Genomic DNA, 19,556 nt, shown 5'->3' on the forward strand with positions numbered 1-19,556 from the left:
ACAGGGTGGACCTCGGGCCAGTCCTGCTGTGGAGCCAAGGCTGCGTCCGGGTTGTGCGGTTCCTCTAGGATTGTTCGAGACTGGATGGGAACGTGCCCCGGGGCTGGGAGGCCGGACGCGCGTGTGCCTCGTGGACTTAAATAAAGAGCGGAATTTGCAGCAGCCAGACAGACATGCTTTATTAAAGGGCTTTAAAGTTCAACTGAAGGAACAAATCTGAGAAAACACTTAACAGGAGATTTTTCATACGTTCGGGGTTAAGGAAGGTACAAGACAGTGAATGAACCACACGTGAGCTTTAGGTAACAGATCTGGGTAGACCCAAAGAAAATTATTTAAAGACGCAACGTTTAAGAAGGTCCGGCAGCATTTGTGACGCGAACGACTGGTGCAGAGACCCTGGGGCGAACGGAGGTGCGTGTGCTGGGGGTGTGAGCAGACAGGCTTCTGGAGGATTCCGCGAGCATTCGGCCTCCGTCTGCAGCATCACGGCTGCCGCTGCTCAGAGCAGGTCCCTGGGACAGTCGCACGGGGCTGGAACACGGCTCCCGTGTCACAGTGTCCACGCAGAGGGTACAAACCTCTCAGAGGCACGCCGCCCGGGCCCCACGACCTGCGGAGAGGAGAGCGCCCCGGGACCGGGCCGGGCCGCGGGGCCGCGTGTACTTCCTGCTGCATCAGGAGTGCCGAGTCGTGGCCGAGGACGTTCCCGAAAATCACGTTTGTCTCGTGCGTTGGGTCGTGCAAGGCTGCAGGCTTTGGAGGCGCCGGAAGGTAGGGAGGTCTCTCCTCTTCGGTGTCAAGTGTCTCCTGTAGGTTATTTGCTCCCGAAGCAGACGTGCAGGGCGTGCTCGGGGCAGAGGCTGAGCCGGGGCTCCGGAGCCTGACGTCCGCCCGCGGTCAAGGCGGAGCTTCTCTGGGCGCCCGGTCCCCAGCGTGCAGCGTCCGGGGGCCTTCACCCTGGCGTCCAGACCCATCGGAGCCCCGGAGACGCCCGGGGCTGGTGGACGGAGCTGGTCTCCCGGGCGCTGGGCCCCCGGCATCACCAGCAGCCCCCGAAGCCGCAAACCCGGTGCGGATCCTTAGCCTTTCACAACAGCAAGGTCCCTGGGACGGAGAAGCGTGGGCCCTCGGGGACGTCCCGTGGGAGGGGGAGGCCTGAGCAAGGCGCCTCGTGTCCTGCCCGGCCAGCAGTGTCTGCCGGACCCAGGCACCTGCCGACACGCTCCCGGACCGCGGACCACGGCGCACGGGCTTACGCTGGGGCCTCCAGGCCCTTCAGGCTTCCTGGCGGAGGCAGCCCACGGGGAGAACTTGCCACAAACTCGTCACTACTCAGCCGCAGGTCTCGAGGAGACTTCAGGTCACCTATGGCCACCAGGTCGCTCACGCTGGGCTGGTATCTATGTGCCTTGTCCCCGCCCCTAAATACCTCGCTGTGGCTGCACCTCGCCCACTGGCTGTGTGGCCCGCCCAGTCAGGGTGCGGTCACCTGCCACCCGCACGCGGCATCTACGCGCACCCGACTGCGGCTGTCACAGGTGCAGGTACAGCGTTTCCCGGGGAAGTCTGATAGCCAGACATGTGGCCTTCTAAAGGCGCGGGGACGTCCCGTGCAGACACGGGTGGAGCTTTCTGGCCTGGGACAGGGACGTGGGTCTGTGTCAGGGGCCGCGAACGTAGAGAGAAGCGGCGGTTACACGGGGCACCGTGTGCAAGTCCACGGGGAAGCGACAGCTGAGAGCCACATCCACACTTCCTGCTGGTCACTCGGTGTCCGTGGCCCCTTGTGTGCCGTGACCGACGGAAGCATACCTCTTCTTAGAGCACGCGTGGCTAAAGACAGAGAAATGCACAAATCTTCGTCTTATTACCGGGAAAGTAACAGGTCCCAGATTAATCACAGTGAAACTCATCGCGTCTTGAGATCACACAACCACTTATTTCACAGAGATCGAAAAGCTTCTGACCCAGAAACGTGGCCGTGGGTCAGAACGGCATCTCCCCCCGCCCCCATCAGAGGCCTTGGGGGAGGACGCCACACTGAGGACCCAGTGAGGCTCAAAAACACCCGCTGGACCAGCGCGACGTGGCCCCTCTGGTCCTCCGTTTGCAGAGTGGGAATGTATCCACTCACACTCCTTACCCTTAAATACTGTACGTTAGGATTGCACTCGAGGATGAAGTGATTTTTATCGTTCAGTCAGTGGGTCATTTAAAACAGCGAAACAGGTGCCTGGAGGGCTCAGTCGGTTAAGCGCCTGACTCTTGGTTTCGGCTTAGGGCACGATCTCGTGGTTCGTGGGTTTGGGCCCCGTGTTGGGCTCTGTGCTGACAGCGTGGAGCCTGCTTGGGATTCTCTCTTTTCCCCCCCTCCCTCTCTGCCCCTCCCCCACTCGTGCTGTCTCCAAAATCGACGACGCAACCACACAAAATGGTTGAGGATCCGGTGACAGCCTCCTTCCCGAGTTCTGATGGGAGGTGGCGGTTCGTGCGGAGCCCCGTCCGTGCCCAAGCGTCATCTGTTGGCCACGTCTGCGTCTCCCGAGCCAAGAGCATGACTTACGTCCCTTCCCTAGTGCCCGGTCCACCCACTATTAGGTACAGACGAACGTGAAATCGGGCAGCGGGCGCGAGCCTCACTGCGTGAAGGAAGAGACACCCTGCGGGTGGGAGACGAGCCCCCGGGGAGAGGTCTCCTGAGCCAGCCTGGCCTCGTTTCCCTGGAGTCAGGGGTCTGTCCACGAGGAGGCCCAGGAAGAAGCCCCCATCGGCGAGGCTGGCTCCGGCCCACGGGCGGCTCACCCGTCCGTCCTCGGGGAAGCGAGAGCCGTCAGGTGATTCGGACCATCGGTCTCGCCGCCACGCAGGCGGTTCCGGTGCCCGTGGTGGCGGTGCCCCAGGGTGGATGTCGAGCGCCATCCGGCTCCGGCCGTGGGCGAGGCCTCAGCCGGCTCAGCGGGTCCCTGGCGCAGAGTGAGAACACACGGGGCTCACAGGCCCCTCCTGGCCCTGAGCACCTACGCCCTGGCGTCTCTGGCATCTCTGGCTCGTGCTGGGGGTGCCGTTGTGCAGCACGTACAGACGCGTAAGCTGGTTCTGCGCGGAGGACGCTGGTTTTTGTCTCTAAGGGGTACGACGCGTTTAGCTGGAGATTCCCAGCTTGAGTGCTTCCTACCCCTGCCACACGCCCCCCCGTGGGCAGCCACGCAGCCCAGCCTGTGCTCCGGTTACCCTGCTGATTCCTTCAGAACAAAGGACTACGGCCCGACCCTGGTTTGTAAGGTTGTTTTAATTTCGGCAAACGAACCGTGGAAACAAACCCTTGGCACAGCAGCGGGTCAGCGCTTCTGAAGCAACAGAACGTCGTGGCGCGACGGGCTTACCCCACTCCCGCGTGGTGACTGACGGGAAAGCGCGTGTGGTCTGGTCCACGCCGACGCCACGGGGATGCAGGCACGCCACGCTGGGACGGCGCCAGGAGACGTCACACGCCAGCCAGCCCCCGAGCCAGGTGCCAGTGCGGGACGCAGGGCAACCTGTGTGACGCGGGATGGCGGGCACCGTGGGGACCCAAGTGGCTCGAGGCTAGACCCGAGGCCGCCCTGCCAGCTCTGGACCGCGGGAACGGTCCTACTAAGCCCTGCTTCCAGAGAGCACCGTGCAGAGGCCACCGAGCCTCCCCCAGACCCTCACCCTGGGCCCGGAGCCAGGCCTGCTGCAGGGACTGTCCTGGGGCCGGGCACAAGGCGGCAGCGGGCGGGGGGACAAGCGCCCTCTCGGCCGGTCGCTTCCATGGAAATCCGAGAAACCTGTCTTCTGTTCACATACGCGGCAGGCGGCGCTCAGGATTTTCCAGAAAAGAGGTGGCTAAGCCCAGCAGGTGGCACAGGGTGGGAAGGGGCTGCTCTGCAGCAACCTCTGAGCGCGTCTAGGCCGCCTTCTGTCTTCGCTCTTCCTGTGGAGGAGAGAGGTAGAGACTCGCACGGTGTCGGCCCCCCGCCCCCGTCCACGGCCCTGCCCTGGCGCCCCAACCCTGAGACGCAGCACCTCCGGATGCTTGCTCAGGAAGTGCGGTTCTGGACCCGCTCCCTCCCCCGCTCTCGCACACGCTGTCAGATGCGTGTCGCGAGAACGCCACGGCCCCTCACCTTGACGGCCTGCTCCAGCTGGGACAAGGCCTCCTCGTAGCGAGGGACCAGCGGCCTCAGGAGCTCGCCGGGGATGTCGTGCCGCGCCAGCTCCGGTGCCCCCGCCTCGGCCAGCATCCGGAGGAACCTCCTCTCCTGCAGGCCAACGACGGGAAGGGGTCTCAGCCTCCCCTCGGCCACCGGCCGAGCCCCCCCCCACCCATCCCCCGGCAAGCGCCCCGCAGACTCACCTGCACCTTGAGCAGCAGCGTGAAGGCCTGTCCGGTTCTTCCCGCGCGGGCGGTTCTCCCGACCCTGAAACCGAGCACGACCACCTCGAGTGCTGGCCCCCAGCGGTGCCCCGGGACGGTGGCTTCTCTCCGGGGCCCTTCCCTCCAAGGCCACGGGACAGGCCTCACCGGTGCACGTAGGTCCGCAGGTACTGGGGGGCGTCGTAGTTGACGACCAGCTGCACACCCTGCACGTCGATGCCTCGAGCCGTGGCGTCTGTGCTGATGAGGCTGGGAAGCGCGAGGGGCTCAGACCCCGCCCGAGGCCGGGGGCCCCTCTCCCTCCGGCCCTGCGGGGGACGCCGCCACCGACTCCAGAGGGGAGCTTCCTTTGGGGAAGTACGCCCCGGACGGCCCAGGCCGGGACCTGCCGTGAGCGTCCGCTCCCCTCCTTCCGGGTACTCACAGCCGGATCTTGCCCTGCTCGAACTGCTTCAAGACCACCTTTCTCTGGCCGGGCCCGCAGCGGGAGGAGAACTCGGCCGCCGTCACACCTCCGAAAGCCTGGACTAGCAGGAAGAGCCTGGGCGGGAGAGGCGGGAGGGAGACAGGTGGGCAGGGCCCGGAACCCGCCTCCCCTCTGCTCCCCTCTGCTCCCCTCGGACCTCACCTGTGTGAGTTCTCACGGGAGTTGGTAAAGCAGAGGACCCTGGAAAAGTTCATCTCCAGGATCAGGTGCAGGATGACCAGCGGCTTCGTGCGGAGGCTGCAGGGGACGTAGCAATGCTGCGGGGACGGCACGGGGTTGGCCCCGCCCCAAGCACCGTCGTGCGCCCCCTCCCCGCCCCGTGCGCCCTGCTCACCGAGAGCCCCGCGGGGAAGGTGTACTTCCCGCCCGAGTCCCCGTCCGCATCTGCGTCTTTGGGGCCCCCGCGTGCCAGCCCCGTGGAGAAGAGCCGGGGCTGGTGGAGGCCCAGCTGCTGCAGCTTCTCAGGGTTCTGTGTCAGGGTGGCCGAGAAGAGCAGCTTCTGCAGCGGCATCTGAGGGCAGCAGGTGCTGGAAGGGGAGCGGGCGGTGGGCCGGCGACCTTGGCCCGGCCGGCACACCTGCTGAACCTGGCCGCCCGGGACACGCCAAGGCAGAGCGGGTCCGGGAGACAGAGGGGAACTGCGACGGGACCCACGCTCAGGGTGGCCCCACCAAGCTCAGGGCAGAGTTCGCTGCGTGTACCTGGCGGCAGTGGTGGCCCGGAGCTGCCTCCTCTGGAGCAGAGCACAGGGGTCCTCGGCGCTATCGCTCGGGAAGGCCGCCTCCACCACCCGGGGCAGCCAGGACTGGTGCATGCTGTCGATCATCCGGTCGGCCTCGTCGATGACCTAGGAGAAGCAGGACGCCTGGAGTCTGGCGGCCGAGGTCAGTGTCGGCTCCGAGCCCGGGCCTCCCTCCAGGCGCCCGACGTACCAGGAAGCGGAGATGCCGGAGGCTGAACCCCGGGGTCTGGTCGATGTGGTCCACCAGGCGGCCAGGGGTGGCCACCACCACGTCAGCCAAGCAGCGGAAGCCGTCTGCTCTGTGGAGCGGAGAGCGGCTCAGCAGAAGCCCCCACGCCGACCCCCAACACAGGGGAGGCCCGCAGACAGCCAGGCTTTCTGTTCTCACGGGGGCCGGACGGCTACGATGCGGCCGCTCCCTGCTCCCCAAGGGGCCCACGACCCATCAAGACCTACGTCCTCTGGACAAGACTCTCCTGCTCCTTGACCAGCGATTTCTGCCCAGTGATCAGGGCGACACGCAGAGGAGTGGCGTCCGTGTAGACGTTGAACACTTTGCTCACCTGGGGAAGGAGCGGCCGTCACCGACCTGGTACGGAGCACCACAGTGACAAGGACCCCGAGTCTGACTTCAGGGCGTGGGGTGCACATACCTGCTGGGCCAGCTCCTTGGTGGGCAGCACGACCAAGGCTCGGACCTGGCACACGGCACGACACAGCAGGGCCTGTGGGGTGGGGTGGGGTGGGGTGGGGACAGCCACCGGCCTCAGCAGAGCCGGTTCCCTGTCGGCCGAGCCCCCCTCCGAGGACGGCGGTCCTCACGCTCACCTGTACCACGGGGATGACGAAGGCCAGGGTCTTCCCGCTGCCCGTTGGGGCAGACACGCAAAGGTCGCTGGGCCGGTAGCCGCCTCTGGCCACCAGAAACCCGTTAGCTGTGCTCTCCAGGAGAGCGGGAATCACCGCGGCCTGGACTGGACAAGGAGGGACAACAGGAACATTTGTGCCGGAACCACCAGAATCGGTAAGGCACCGAAGCCCAAAGGAGACTTATCCCCCATCTGTGACTTCCAGGCTGGGCTGTTCTCACTCGAGGACGACACCAGAGCCTCTAGGGACTGCCAGGCCCGGGCGGCCAAAGATGCCCGAATCCCAGACCACGCTTGATGCTGGCCCTGCCCAGGGCCCGTGTTGTCAGCTGCTGTGCCACGGCCTTGCCGCTACGGCTCTGGTGACTCTGGGCGAGGAGGCTCTTGAAGGCACCTCCCCCTCCCCCCCACCCCGAGCACCTGGAAAGTAGGAGGAGATGCCATGTGCCCGCAGCTTCTTCTGCATGTCAGGATGGACGGCAGGGATGTCCTCGATAGGCACCGAATCTTCGGTGACGCTCTTTCCGACACAGCTTGGCTCAGCCAACCACGAGGGCAGGAAAGGCTGGACCTACCGTAAAGAGAAAGGGGCCAAACGAAGACTCCGGGGCCCGAGGGGTTAGGGGAACAAGACCAGTGGAAACTAAGGACTCGCGACACTCAAACCGAAGAGGCCACAGCAAGGCAGGCCCCACGAGCCTTGTAACGCGTCTCCTGGCGTCTCCCCACCCCCAAGCCACCTCTAAAGGAATTAAGCAACGCACACCAGGAAGTACCTCTCCCCTGAGCAAGGTCACCGGGGGAGCTTCCTCTCACACCCGCGGTAACGTCCACACCCTGAGCCTGGCCTGCAAAGCCCTCCGTGACCCGCACTCACCTGCCCCCAACCTCCTATCGCTGCCTGAGCCTTGACCATACAAACCTCGTTTTACGTGCCACAGCTCACTGCTGCCTCAGGGCCTTTGCCCTGCTTTCTCAGGTCCACCTTACCCAGGCTGCCCCCTGTCTTCTGATCACAAGTCAAGGTGCACTTCCACACTGGCACTGACACAAATGCTCCCCCGCGCACCCTGGCAAACCTACCGTTTCCTTCTTGGTAATCACCATCACCCAAAAGCTCTGTAACCTACTAGCTGCTTCTTGAAAACTTGCACTAAGATAGCTATTTCTTAGATACGCCCACCAACTAAGAGAGTATGTTTTAAAACACTGCTGTGATGCAACCCAGGAGCCCATTTAAAACGTTTACCTGCAAGTTTCACTCTTAACTTTATTATAATCACAAGCAAAATTCTGAGCTGACGTAGAACTCCAGGCACCAAGAAGAAAACTGCAGGACAGACGACTGAAGTCCAAGCCGTTCGCTTGCTGAACAGGCGCGACCCTCGGAGCTACCCCACCAACACGGGCTGGATCCGCGACAGCCGCCAGACCCCGACTCCGGGCCGCAGCAAAGCCGTGGAAGACTTTCCTTCCCACCCCGGGCCGCTCACCTTTGGCGCCCTGCTTCTCTCAAAGCCCCCGAGCAGCAGGGCGTGGGCTGGAGGTCCCGAGGCCTCTTCGGGAGGCCGTTCTCCCGAGTCCCCCGGCGGCCCCGCGGCCTGGGCGCTCTCGCTGCTCTCCCCGGGCGCCTCCTCGCCGCTCCCTGCGCGGCAGAAGCGGACAGGGGCGGCGCGTCAGCCCCCCACCCCCCGCGGACCCGGGACCCCCGTCCCCGCCCGGCCCGGCCCCACCTGCGTCCGCGTCCTCGCCGTCCACTTTCCGCCGCTTCCCCCGCGGCGCCTGCGGGCTCCCCGGCGGCCCGCCGCACTCGCGCCTCCGCGCTCTGCGCGGCCGCCGCCGCCGCCGCCGCCGCCCCGCCGCCTCCGAGTTCTGCGCGGCCCCCGCGGGCTCCTGCTGCTGCGGCTGCTTCCGCCGCTGCCGCTCTCGGGCCCGGCACTGCAGCCGCTCCAGCAGCGCGCGCGCCCGGCCGTCCGCCCCGGCCTCCGGCCCGGCCGCCTCGGGGCCCGCGTACCGCGCGACGTGGAAGAGCGCCATGCCGGCCGGCCGCACGCCTCTCGGCCAGACGCGCGGCGATGACGCCAGAGGCGCGGGGCGGGGACGTCGTGCGGGAGGCCTCGGCGCGGGGCGGTGACGTCAGGGGCGCGCCGGACGGTGGCTTGAGAGTCCGTGCGTGCCGCGTGGGGCGGCGGCGGCGGCATGGAGCGGGACCCCAGCCCCGGGGGCGCGCGCCGGGCGCTGGGCCGCCTGCTGGAGGCGGTGCTGGCGAGTCGCCGCGAGGCCAACGCCGTGTTCGACATCCTGGCCGTGCTGCAGGTGGGGGCGCGCGGGGCGCCGCGGCCGGTCCCGGGTCGGAGGCCTGGCAGGGGGCGCGCACGCGGGCCGACGGCGGGATTCCGGGCTTTCCCGGGCGTCCGCTCCCGTCTCGCGGGGCTCCCAGGTCGGGGAGGGGGTGTCCGGTGGGAGGGTAGCGTCGCGGCCCTGAGTGAGGAGGGAGGGCCGGCCCCCTGCGACCTCCGTGTCCCTGCAGTCGGAGGACCCGGAGGAGACCCAGGAAGCGGTGCGCGCGTGCAGCCGCCTATTCGGGGCCCTGCTGGAGCGGGGAGAGCTGTTTGTGGGCCAGCTGCCCTCCGAGGACACGGTCATGGCAGGTGAGCCTCCCGCAGCGCGTGCCGGGTCCAGGGCCTCCTCTCTGGAAGGGCTGGAGGGAGACTTTGTCAACACGGGATGACCTCACACGGCCTTACCTTGGGTCAGGGGAAGGGCACAGCAGGGGCTCCCTGTGGGGAGGGACCATTGCGCCCAGAGTTGGGGTGGGAGAGTCCGTATGTGGTCTGTTTAGAGCAAAGGTTGAGTGTGCTGTGCTTTTTCAGGGTTTTTGTTTTGTTTTATTTATTTTGAAAGAGATAGCATGAGCGGGGGAGGGACTGAGAGAGAGAGAGAGAGATACAGAGGGGGAGAGAGGGAATTTTAAGCCGGCTCCACGTTATCAGTGCAGAGCCGGACGCGGGGTTTGAACCGATGAATGTTGAGATCACGACCTGAGCTGAAATCAGGAGTTGGGCACTCAATTGACTGAGCCACCCAGACGCCTGTTTGTTTTTTTGGGATCACTTGTAGGATCTGATCCTGTTTAACGTGGGCAGTCGGGGTTACGCGTTCCCACCGCTGGTTGTGTAGGTCTTGGGGTGAAGTGAGGCGAGGAGGGTTTCCCACCCCGCACCAGGTCTGGGGCCACGGTGACCCGTTTCCGTTCACTTCCGGGTGGGGCTGCGCAAAGAGCGGAGGGGGGAGAGCTGCGTCCAGCCTGGTGTGTGTGGTCTGACCACCCTGCTCTGCCTCAGGGTCCCAGGGGGCGACGCGGAAGTACAAGGTGTGGATGAGACACAGGTACCACAGCTGCTGTAACCGCCTGCGGGAGCTTTTGGCCCACCCCTCCTTTGAGGTCAAGGTGAGTCAGGTCGTCGGCCTTGCCTCTACCCTGCGCGTTCCCTGCACCCCCAGCCGCCAGGCTGCACACACTCAGGCAGGGGTGAGGCCGCAGGCTTCTGCGTGTCCGCGCTTACCTGAGGACGTCTGGTTTTCTGTCTGCTGGGTTTTCTAGCGGCTGGTGTTGTTCTGCGTCCCAGCGCGTAGGGGAGCGTTGTCTTGGGTGCACTGAGACTTAGGTGCCGGGGAGGTGACGTGTGGTCCGGGCACCTCAGCCACTCCCTCGCCCGCTTTCCCCAGGAGCTGGCTCTCAGCACGCTCATGAAGTTCGTACAGCTGGAGGGAGCACATCCCCTGGAGAAACCCAAGTGGGAGGGCAACTACCTGTTCCCTCGCCAGCTTTTCAAGGTGGGGGCACAACGGTGTCGGCGGGGGGGGGCGCCGAAAAACCTCTGGGCACAGCCGGGATGGGCCTTCGCTGCAGGTGGCTCCGGGAAGTGCTGCTTCTGCCACACCCTTTACCCCGGGGGGGCGGGGGAGGCTGTGGGGTGTGGCGGGCACCCCGGGTGGGCCCACCGACCTCACCTCCCTGCCCCGCCCGCAGTCGGTGGTGGAAGGCCTGCTGTCTCCGGAGGAGGACCACTCGCTGCTGGTGTCCCGGTTCCAGGAGTACCTAGAGCACGACGACATCCGCTACCACACGATGCAGGCGGCCACGGGTGTCGTGGGCCAGGTGGCTGACAGGTACCCCGAGGTGAGCCGGGTCCCGTGTCTGGGGGAGGGGTGCGCAGGGGCCGCGCCCGAGCTGATGCCAGGCTTTCGGCAGGTGCCGCCCGCTTTCTGGAACAACGCCTTCGCGCTGCTGTCTGCCGTGAGCCTCCCCTGCCAGGAGATCAGCTCCTCCAGCTTCTATGTGAAACACGCTGGTGAGCGTCCCGGGGGGCGGGGGGGGCAGGCGGGGGCACCCTGTGAGCCGCCGCCTCTTTCCCGCACGCCCTCTGACCCCTGCCTTCCCTACAGAGCTGTCGCACAAGTGGAAGGTCGCTCATCTGAAGGTGAGACGCTCCGGGGGGCGCTCTGGGGACAGGGCCCTCTCCACGCGTAGGCAGCACGTGTGGGACCCAGAATTTTCCCGGCTCACACAGCCTCGAAGCTCCCTCACGGGGACGGGGGTGGGGTGGAGGCCGCCGGAACCTGGCTCCCAGGCTCTTAGCGGGCTCCTGGGTGCCGGTGTCGTTGCCGCGTGCGGCCCTGGGTGCGCTGCTCACCGGCTCCTCTGTGGCCGTGTTCCGGGTGCGCGTTTCTTCTCGCTTTGCTGGAACTTCTCCAGTTCTGGGCTTCTAGTTCTTACGCAGGGCGGGAGGGAGGCCGTGAGTGCCGTTTCCCCTTCCGGGGTCCGGGGGCTGGGGTGGGGGCCTTGTGTGCGGCCTTGATGGCACCCCCACCCCCTCCCCCGCAGGAGCACAAGAAGGCCTTCCAGCTGATGTGGCTTGGCTTTCTCAAGCACAAGGTACTGGCGGGCTGGGGGGCAGGTCCCCCGGGTCTGGGCCGCTCTGGCCCACGTGGGTCTTGGGGTGAGGCAGGTGCACCCACCGCTGCTGCCTCCCCGCCAGCTGCCCCTCAGCCTGTACAAGAAGGTGCTGGTGATCATGCACGACGCCATCCTGCCCCACCTGGCCCAGCCCACCCTCATGATCGACTTCCTTACCCGCGCCTACGACGTGGGTGAGTGCCGGGCTCCCCTCCCAGCGGGCTGGGCTTCCGGAACTGGGGCTGGAGCAGCCCTCATCAGGGCCTGGCCGGTGGGGGACGTGCATGCTGGAGCCCGAGTCCCCTCCCGTCCCCTCCCTGGCGGGACGGAGCCGGGCGCCTCCTGCTCTGTTGAGCTCACCGGTGGGGGTGGGGGGGGTGGGGGGGAGCAGGCCTCGTTGGGGCTTCTCAGCCACACGTTGGTCTGCAGGGGGCGCCATCAGCCTGTTGGCCTTGAACGGACTTTTCATCCTGATTCACAAGCACAACCTGTGAGTGTCGATTTGGGCGCCCGCCTGTGGGTCCAGCCGTGCGTGTCTGCCCTTCCTGTGTCCTCTCCCTGTCCTGGGCTGGGGGTCTGCTGGGCTGCCCTAGGGGAAGTTGAGGCGTGACAGGGCCCCTGGGAGCCATGATCTGTGTTTTCACTCCGTGTCCCCCTCCCCCCCCGCCCCCCTGGCTTGCGTGCCACTCCTCACCCCTGCACTCCCAGCGAGTACCCTGATTTCTACCGAAAACTCTACGGTCTCCTGGACCCGTCTGTCTTCCACGTCAAGTACCGGGCCCGGTTTTTCCACCTGGCCGACCTCTTCCTGTCATCCTCGTGAGTGCCGGAGAGGGGACGCGGAGGGGCTTAGACTCAGAGCAGGGGCCGGGAGTCTGGGCGACTGGGGGTCACTCACGTTCACCATCCTGCCCAGCCATCTGCCCGCCTACCTGGTGGCTGCCTTTGCCAAGCGCTTGTCCCGCCTGGCGCTGACGGCGCCCCCCGAGGCCTTGCTCATGGTGCTGCCCTTCATCTGCAACCTGCTGCGCCGACACCCCGCCTGCCGCGTGCTGGTGCACCGCCCGCTGGGCCCCGGTGAGCACGTGGGGGGGAGGTGCTTGGGGACCTGGGAGGGGAGTGGGGGGGAGCCTGGGGGGCGTGGGGACCTGGGAGGGGAGTGGGGACCTGGGAGGGGAGTGGGGGGGAGCCTGGAGGGCGTGGGGACCTGGGAGGGAAGTGGCGGGGGGGAGTCGGGGCTTGGGGACCTGGGAGGGGAGTGGGAACCTGGGAGGGGAGTGGGGGGGAGCCTGGGGGGCGTGGGGACCTGAGAGGGCTCAGAGACCTGGCAGGGGAGTGATGGGGAACCAGGAGGGTGGGGGGCCTGCCCCCAGCAGCCAGAGCTCAGGAGCAGGCTGTGAAGCAGGGCCCGGGTCTCGCTCTAGAGCTGGATGCCGACCCCTACGATCCTGCAGAGGAGGACCCGGCCAAGAGCCGCGCCCTGGAGAGCTCGCTGTGGGAGCTGCAGGTGAGCTGTGCGTCCCCCCCCCTTCCCCAGCTCCCCCGGGGGCTGCCGTGACTGGACGTGTTCCCGCCGTGTGGTGCCGTCCGGGTCCCCGGGCTGCCCTGGGGAGAGTGTGGTGACGGCCCGCGTGCCTCTCCAGACCCTCCAGCGGCATTACCACCCTGAGGTGTCGCAGGCCGCCAGCGTCATCAACCAGGCGCTGTCGGTGCCTGAGACCAGCATCGCACCCCTGCTGGAGCTCACGGCGTTCGAGGTGAGGGCGCGGGGCTGAGGCCTGGGCGGCTGGGGTGCAGGGGACGTGCGGCGTGGGAACACTTGTCCGTCCCTTGCAGGTGTTCGAGCGGGACCTGAAGAAGAAGAGGGGCCAGGAGTCGGTGCCCCTGGAGTTCCTCCCGGCGCAGGGGCTGCTGGGCCGGCAGGACGATCTCTGCGCCCAGCACTTCACGCTCAGCTGACCCTGAGCGCCCGCTCCCCGCCCCCACCCGTGGTTTTGTAGGAGAGAGATGGGGGTGGGCCGTGGGTGGCGGGGCGGAGTCCGGGGAGCGCCGGCCTGTCTTCTGACTGCTCCGGCGGCCGGGTCTGCAGGCTGGTGGTCACAGTGGCGGCCGTGCACGGAGGGCGCCTCGTGTCCACCCGCGGCCCCCCACGCCTGCCCCCCGCCTCTCCCCTCCTCCGGAAGTCTCTCCCTTAGCCGGAGCCCGGGTGGGCGTGGGGCCAGGGTGGGGGTCGGGGGCTGCGGCCACACGGGGCTCTGGGTGCACTGGGCGGTGGCTTCTGCCAGTCCTGTGTGACCCTGGGGCCCCTCAGGTCCGAGCGTCTGGGCCACACCCCCCTCCCTGCTGCAGCTGGACTGTGACCTGGGAGCGACAGTGAGGGTTCTCTGTCCTGGTTAGTCGTGGGCAGCACGGAGCACAAGCCACCTGTTCCCAGTCGAGCTGAGGAGGACCTACCTCTTTGTCCCGTGGTGCCTGTGGTCCCAGGTGCGCAGTGGGCGTGTCTGCCCCACGAGGGGCAGTTACGGGTGGAGCCACCTGAACGTCGCGGCCCCCAGTGGCGTGGGTGCTGGCAGCTGCAGGCCGGTCGTTTGCTGTGTTTCCGGGTTCTTTCTTCAAGGCCCCGTTTCTGCCGGGCGAGCTTGGTTCCCCTCCGGCGTGAGTCCAGCTTCCTCTTAAAAAGCGTCTTGTTTAGGGAGAGAGTCACGTGAGTGATAGCCGCTCCCGTGGGTTTGGGGGCCTGGCGGAGATGCAGGTGTGGGTGCAGAGCCGGGGAGGGGGCGTCCCTGGTTCTGCAGCCTCTTGCCTGAGCCCCCCCTCCCCGCCCCCACGGGAGCCCTCGGAGTCGCAGCAGGCAGTGGTTTGGCCGGCTGGGTCTCTAGGGAGCTGCCCCGGTGGCCCAGGACCCTTGTGTGCCTGGTGGGGACGCTGGGTGAGGGGTGAAGGGGTGCTGCTTCTGCGTACACCTGTGTGGTTTCAGGGATGCTGGCGCCCCGTCCCCTGGTACCATCCTGGCCCCATCTCAAGTCCACTTCTGCCCCCGGGCCTTTGCGCTGCCTTCTCTGCAGCTTTGCTCTCTGCTCCTGCCTGCGGACCCCAAGCCGAGGGAGGCCTCAGGGAAGCCTCTGCCCGGCATCCTGTCGGTAACAGCTTCGGGCATGCACGTGGGGCGCCGCCTGTTCACGGCCCCGCTGCCGTCGGTGCCCCGTGGACGGTCCCTGCCACCCTTCCCGGAGACCGAGGGAAGCTCGTCACGACCTGGTCCTCGTCTGGTCCCCGGGGCCCGGGACTTACCCGGCACAGAGGAGGGGCGCATACACGTCTGTGGTAGAAGGGCCCGGGGGTCCTGAGCCGCCTGCTTCCGGCAGGGTTCGGCACGTCCGAGGCCGTCCCGGCCCCAGCTGAGCCCCGGCACGGGGACACCGGGGGGCAGCCCTGGAAGGGCTGCGGCCTCACGCTGATTGAGAGAGATGTCATCCTGTTTTTTAAAGTAAAACTACAGAACTCTCATCAAGCAGGTTTTCTCGATCGTTGCAGCATCGTGTGCTGTCGGTAGCCTTCCTCCTTCCAGCGGGTCCGGGGCTCACCCCTGCACACCCCGCCCGCGACACCCCCTCACCCCCGCGCCTGGGCAGCTGCGCTTTGTGGTGTTTCTCGACCTCTGGGCCCCATGGCCCCGTGGGCAGGTGGCTGAGGGGATGCAGGGCGGGGATAGATGGAGAAGACCGGCAGGGAGGCGCCCCTGGGACCTGAGCACCTGATGGCCGTCAGGGCCGGGCTTTCAGGGGCTCGAGAACCGTCTGGGATCTGAGTACGAGTGCCAGATGGGGCCCGGGGTCTGCGTTTGCAGGGGCTCCCAAGCCGGGGTGGGGGCACGGTGACCGGAGGTCTGCAGGCGGCGCCCCCTGCGCTGAGGGCCCTTCTCCCCGGCAGCTCCCAGCCCGCGGCCCCGGGGCCTCCGTGTCCTCCCGTGGAGCCGTGTCCCGCCCTGACTCCCTGAGGCGCTGACGGCCGGCGTCGTGCACTTCAGTGGTCCGAGTGCCGTCGGCTCCGCGATGGCAGAGCCGTGTGCCTCGTCCCCTTGTCCACGAGTGTCCCGGCGCCCGGGACGGCGGCTGGCGCCTGTGTGTTTCCTCCAGCTGATCTCTCAGAACCGGCCTTCCTGGGGGGCCTGGCCCGAGGCGCTGTGGGTTCCCTACAGCGCAGAGGACTCTGTGTGGGGCCTTGGGGGGAACTGACCGTGACGGGGACGGGGGGGGGGGGGGGCGGGGGGGAGGAGCGAGCGGCTCCAGGCTGCACCGGGACAGCAGAGCAGTTATTTCCTCTCCTGTGAACCGACTGCCTTTTTCCCAATTAAGATGCAGTTCTGGTTTTGTTTCTCATTTTTAAATTACAAACGCAATGCAAAGCTAATTATGAGTTCCAGTGATACTCGGGCTCTTCCCTGCGAACCTCTCGGCCTTGGTGCCTCTCTCCCTCCCTCCCTCCCTCCCTCCCTCTCTCTCTGTCCACCGTTCATGCCCTCAGGTGCCAGCACTGCCACCCCAGGTCCCCGCCCGATGTTGACCCTCCTCTCTCTGCTATGAGCTCCCCTGCCACTCAGCAGTCCTCCCTTGCTGTGCTCCCTCTCTGGTGCCCACGCATTCGCCTGCCACAAGCCCACGGCAGCCACCCTCGCCCCAGGAGGCCACCCGGCTGGGTCCGCACGAGTTTGTTTGCAGTTGGGGACATCACACCCTAGCTTGAGTCAAAAGTTTTTAAAAACCAATTTTGGGGGGAATTTGAAATGCACACTAAGTACCTTTTTAGTAGAAGTGTGTTCTATGCAATATTTGGGATGTACTTATCCTGAAGATTGAGAAGAAACCCACCTGATATAAATGAATCATTTTAAAGTGTATGATTCGGTGGCACTTGGTGCATTTACGCTGTGTGACCACCATCTGGATCCGGTTCCAGAAATTTCTTTCCATCACCTGCTTCATAATTACATCCGTGGAAAGATGGCATCTGAGAGACCAGCCCCCGACAGCGCCCCCAGGAGTCCTGCGTGGTGGGGTCTCCGCCATGCCCCCCACCCCCCTTGAGGATGGGCGGCAACTCCAAGCCGGGTCAGCCCTGGTTCTCGGGCAGGAATCCAAAGCCTCGGTGGACGCGGGGCATCGGGCCGGGGCCCCTGGGCTGTGGCTCTGTGTGGCGAGGAGGTCCACGCCGCTGCCCTGTCTGCCGTGCCTCCCGGTGGCACGGGGTCTGATGGAGCGTTTAACCCGGGCTGGAGTGAGGGCTGGCCTTTGCCCGGCTTCCGGGAGGGACTCGGGCCCCGAGTGCCCTGTCCATCGGGGGTCCACGTGCAGGTCATGGCGGGCTTTGGGCCGCACGGCATCCCCTCTACCCCCGGAGGGACCGGTAGCCACCTGGCTCCGCGGCCCCCCGTAGACGGGACACCAAGGCGGGAGCCCCCCGGTTGGCAGTGACCCGTGTGCACTGTCACACATCAGGGCCGGGGAGCTGAGTCTGTCCAAGGCCCCAGTGGAGGACCCCGCAGGTGCGTGTTTGGGGGCCCCCTGGGCCTTCCCCTGGCTGGTGTTACCCTGTGTCCCTTCCCCGCAGTGAACCCTGATGGCGAGAAGAGCTGCTCTCGGGGAGTTCGGGGGTCCTCCTAGGGGGTTGTCCAACCTGAGGGTGTCTCGGGGACCCCGGGCTGGCCGTGGGTGTCAGAAGTGACGGGGGCCTCAAGGACCCCAGGCTGGCCGTGGGTGTCAGAAGCAGAAGGGGGGTGTCTTGGGGACCCTGGGCCGGCCGTGGGTGTCAGAAGGGGGGAGCTTCGGGGACCCCGGGCTGGCCGTGGGTGTCAGAAGGGGAGTGTCTTGGGGAAATGGGTGTGTATGACTTTGGGAGGTCCCTGAGAGGGGTCCTGCACTGCCTTCCTCGCAGAGCGTTAAGGGGGCAAGACCCCCACGATGGGGGCTCATGAGGTGATCAGGCAGAGCAGGGCAAGGGACGCCTCCAGGGTAGGAAATGTCAGAGGAGGGGCCGTGGATGGAGCCTCCAAACCAACGTCCACGCCCTGGGGGCAGCAGGGCAGGGGAGGACCAGCGGCCTCCTGGACGTCCTCAGGGCAGCATGGTGGGGCTGCTGGGGGTCGGGCAGGACAGGCAGTGCAGGGGCCACTCGGGGGGGTCCTGAGTGCCACGGGGTGTGTGACCCTGACTCCAGGGTCAGCCCCCTCAGACGGCCTGCGCCCCACTGCATCCCTCCCCTTGGGGGAGCAGGGGCCTGCCGCACCCCAACCTGGCCGGTCAGCCACCCCCCCGGTGTCAGATGCCACGTCCCTCTCCCCGGCCCATACGTCCCTCCCTGACACCACCCACCCCAGGGGAAAGGAGGCCCCTGACCCACGGAGACCCCACTCTGCCCGGTTCAGGACGGGAGCTTAAAATGAATGCACCTCTCTCTGCAGAAATGCAGGGGCGAGGCCCGTGGGGAGCTGCTCGGGGAGTTGTCGCCGCACCGCCCGCGGGGCCGCCGCCCTCCTGGTCAGTGGGCCGCGGATGCAGGGCCCTCCCGCCCGTGAGCATCTCGTGGCTGAAGGCCCCGTTGGACCGTCACGGAGGCCGGTGTTGACAGGGCACCTACTGTGTGCCCCGCAGCGTCCTTCCGTCAGGTCCTTGCGGCTCACGCCTGGCCAGCGCTCTCAGTGGCGTCTCCCTGTCTGTCTGTCTTAGTCTCTCGTGCCCTCTCCCCCCGAGGAGGCGAGTGGGGCTGGGCGGGGAGACGCTGAAGTCGTGGCGCCCGTGCGACGAGATGCCTGCTGATAAGCGCCACGCTCAAGCCCTGGACGGGCACGGAGCAACTTCTCGGCGACCAGGTGTCAGCCGGCTTGCTTCCTGAGAGCTCGGTGAGGGTGACGAGCGTGGCACACGTCCCCACCGGCAACCCCCCGGCCTCTAGGCGAGGAGGTGGCCGGCAGCGGGGTGGCGGGGGCTGCGGCCCGGGCGCCCGCCAGCCTGGGACGCGCACGGCCCTCCAGCCTCAGCCGCCCCATCCTCACGGCGGACCGTGCCAGGTGCCCCGGCTGCACGGAGGGCCAGAGTGACTGCTGTGGCTCGCGGCCCCGTTGCAGTGGTCACGGGAAGATGAGCTCACCCGTGCCCGAAAGGCCATCCACCGAGTCAGGCGGTGGGTCTGGCCTGTGGCTGGTGGCCGGCCAGCGCCCGGCTGGCGACCTCTCTCCCCGGCCCTTTGCGACCCTCGGCCGCGCGCCTGGCTGAGCGCCTCACAGACGTGCCGGTGAACTTGGCCTTCAGGGGGAGGGGCCGGCTTTGCGCGGGTCTGGGGGTTCCCTTGCGGCTGCCTGCTAGGCCCGCGCTTGGGCTTCTCCTTGGAGCTGGCTCGTCTCGCAGGTCGCCTCGTTACGGAGAGCCGCACAGACGCCCCGATGACGCTCATTCACTGTGTTGTGTCTGTGTGAGGTCCCCGCGACCTCCGCCCCGGCCACGCTGGCCACGACGGGGCAGCTCCCCTTCCTCACAGACCCCGGAACCCACGCTGCGGCCCCGCCCGCCCTCCGCCCGGGGGAGCGCGACGACCCAGCGCGGGCACGTCTCCTCCTCCGCCGGCTGCAGAGCGTCCGCTGCCCCGTGTGTCCCCAGAGTCACGGTGTTGACCTGTCATTCGGGACGGATCCCTTTTGTTTTGACCACGGAGAACCCTTGCTGGTGTTTCTGAGAAGCCGTGATTAATTTCTAGTATTACTGGACACGACCGACTCCTGGGAAGTGGATTAAATACCAGATATGCAGCAAGGCGTTTGCTTCCAGAACGTGGCAGGGCCTGGGACCCCGCAGGCGGAAGTGACGCTCTGCGGTGTTTATGAATTTTTTATTACTTATTTTTGTTTTATTTTTTTGAGAGAGCGAGTGAGCAGGAGAGGGGCGGGGGGCGGGGAGACAGAGAATCTCAAGCGGACCCCACACTCGGCGCAGAGCCTGACGTGGGGCTCAGTTCCACGACCCTGGGATCGTGACCTGAGCCAGAATCCAGGGTTGGACGGCCGACCGACTGAGCCACCCAGGAGCCCCTGAAATTTTATTTTGAAG

General features: G+C 66.5%; 2 protein-coding genes across 2 annotated transcripts; one reads left to right on the forward strand and one right to left on the reverse strand.

The window, feature by feature from the left end:
* Positions 1 to 1,679: 1,679 nt before the first annotated feature.
* DDX51 (DEAD-box helicase 51) lies at positions 1,680 to 8,571 on the reverse strand. Its single transcript, XM_049620705.1, has 16 exons — positions 8,234 to 8,571; positions 7,994 to 8,145; positions 6,921 to 7,071; positions 6,460 to 6,605; positions 6,285 to 6,356; positions 6,088 to 6,194; positions 5,822 to 5,930; positions 5,591 to 5,736; positions 5,224 to 5,416; positions 5,031 to 5,146; positions 4,827 to 4,943; positions 4,550 to 4,651; positions 4,382 to 4,445; positions 4,152 to 4,286; positions 2,806 to 3,958; positions 1,680 to 1,836 (listed from the first exon to the last, which is right to left on the reverse strand). The coding sequence occupies exons 1-15, from the start codon at positions 8,535 to 8,537 to the stop codon at positions 3,932 to 3,934; spliced, it is 1,941 nt and encodes a 646-aa protein (XP_049476662.1). The 5' UTR covers positions 8,538 to 8,571; the 3' UTR covers positions 1,680 to 1,836; positions 2,806 to 3,931.
* A 64-nt stretch (positions 8,572 to 8,635) lies between these two features.
* NOC4L (nucleolar complex associated 4 homolog) lies at positions 8,636 to 14,967 on the forward strand. The gene is made up of 15 exons (XM_049620706.1): positions 8,636 to 8,816; positions 9,031 to 9,151; positions 9,845 to 9,951; positions 10,230 to 10,337; positions 10,534 to 10,683; positions 10,756 to 10,855; positions 10,950 to 10,984; positions 11,389 to 11,439; positions 11,543 to 11,654; positions 11,890 to 11,950; positions 12,169 to 12,279; positions 12,377 to 12,537; positions 12,885 to 12,967; positions 13,104 to 13,217; positions 13,297 to 14,967. Exons 1-15 carry the CDS (start codon positions 8,700 to 8,702, stop codon positions 13,417 to 13,419), a joined length of 1,554 nt encoding a protein of 517 aa, XP_049476663.1. The 5' UTR covers positions 8,636 to 8,699; the 3' UTR covers positions 13,420 to 14,967.
* The last annotated feature ends 4,589 nt before the right edge of the window (positions 14,968 to 19,556 follow it).

Source organism: Panthera uncia (assembly GCF_023721935.1).
Source record: "Panthera uncia isolate 11264 chromosome D3 unlocalized genomic scaffold, Puncia_PCG_1.0 HiC_scaffold_9, whole genome shotgun sequence".
Lineage (NCBI taxonomy): Eukaryota > Metazoa > Chordata > Mammalia > Carnivora > Felidae > Panthera > Panthera uncia.

Bases quoted from the DNA above. Each gene is read 5' to 3' on its own strand.
- DDX51 (XM_049620705.1), bottom strand. From the start codon at position 8,537: ATGGCGCTCTTCCACGTCGCGCGGTACGCGGGCCCCGAGGCGGCCGGG. The intron at 8,146-8,233 runs GTGGGGCCGGGC...TCTGCCGCGCAG, and splicing joins CGGCGAGGACGCGGACGCAG to GGAGCGGCGAGGAGGCGCCC. The intron at 3,959-4,151 runs GTGAGGGGCCGT...TCTCCTCCACAG, and splicing joins AGCTGGAGCAGGCCGTCAAG to GAAGAGCGAAGACAGAAGGC.
- NOC4L (XM_049620706.1), top strand. From the start codon at position 8,700: ATGGAGCGGGACCCCAGCCCCGGGGGCGCGCGCCGGGCGCTGGGCCGC. The intron at 9,152-9,844 runs GTGAGCCTCCCG...GCTCTGCCTCAG, and splicing joins CGAGGACACGGTCATGGCAG to GGTCCCAGGGGGCGACGCGG. The intron at 11,655-11,889 runs GTGAGTGCCGGG...GTTGGTCTGCAG, and splicing joins TACCCGCGCCTACGACGTGG to GGGGCGCCATCAGCCTGTTG.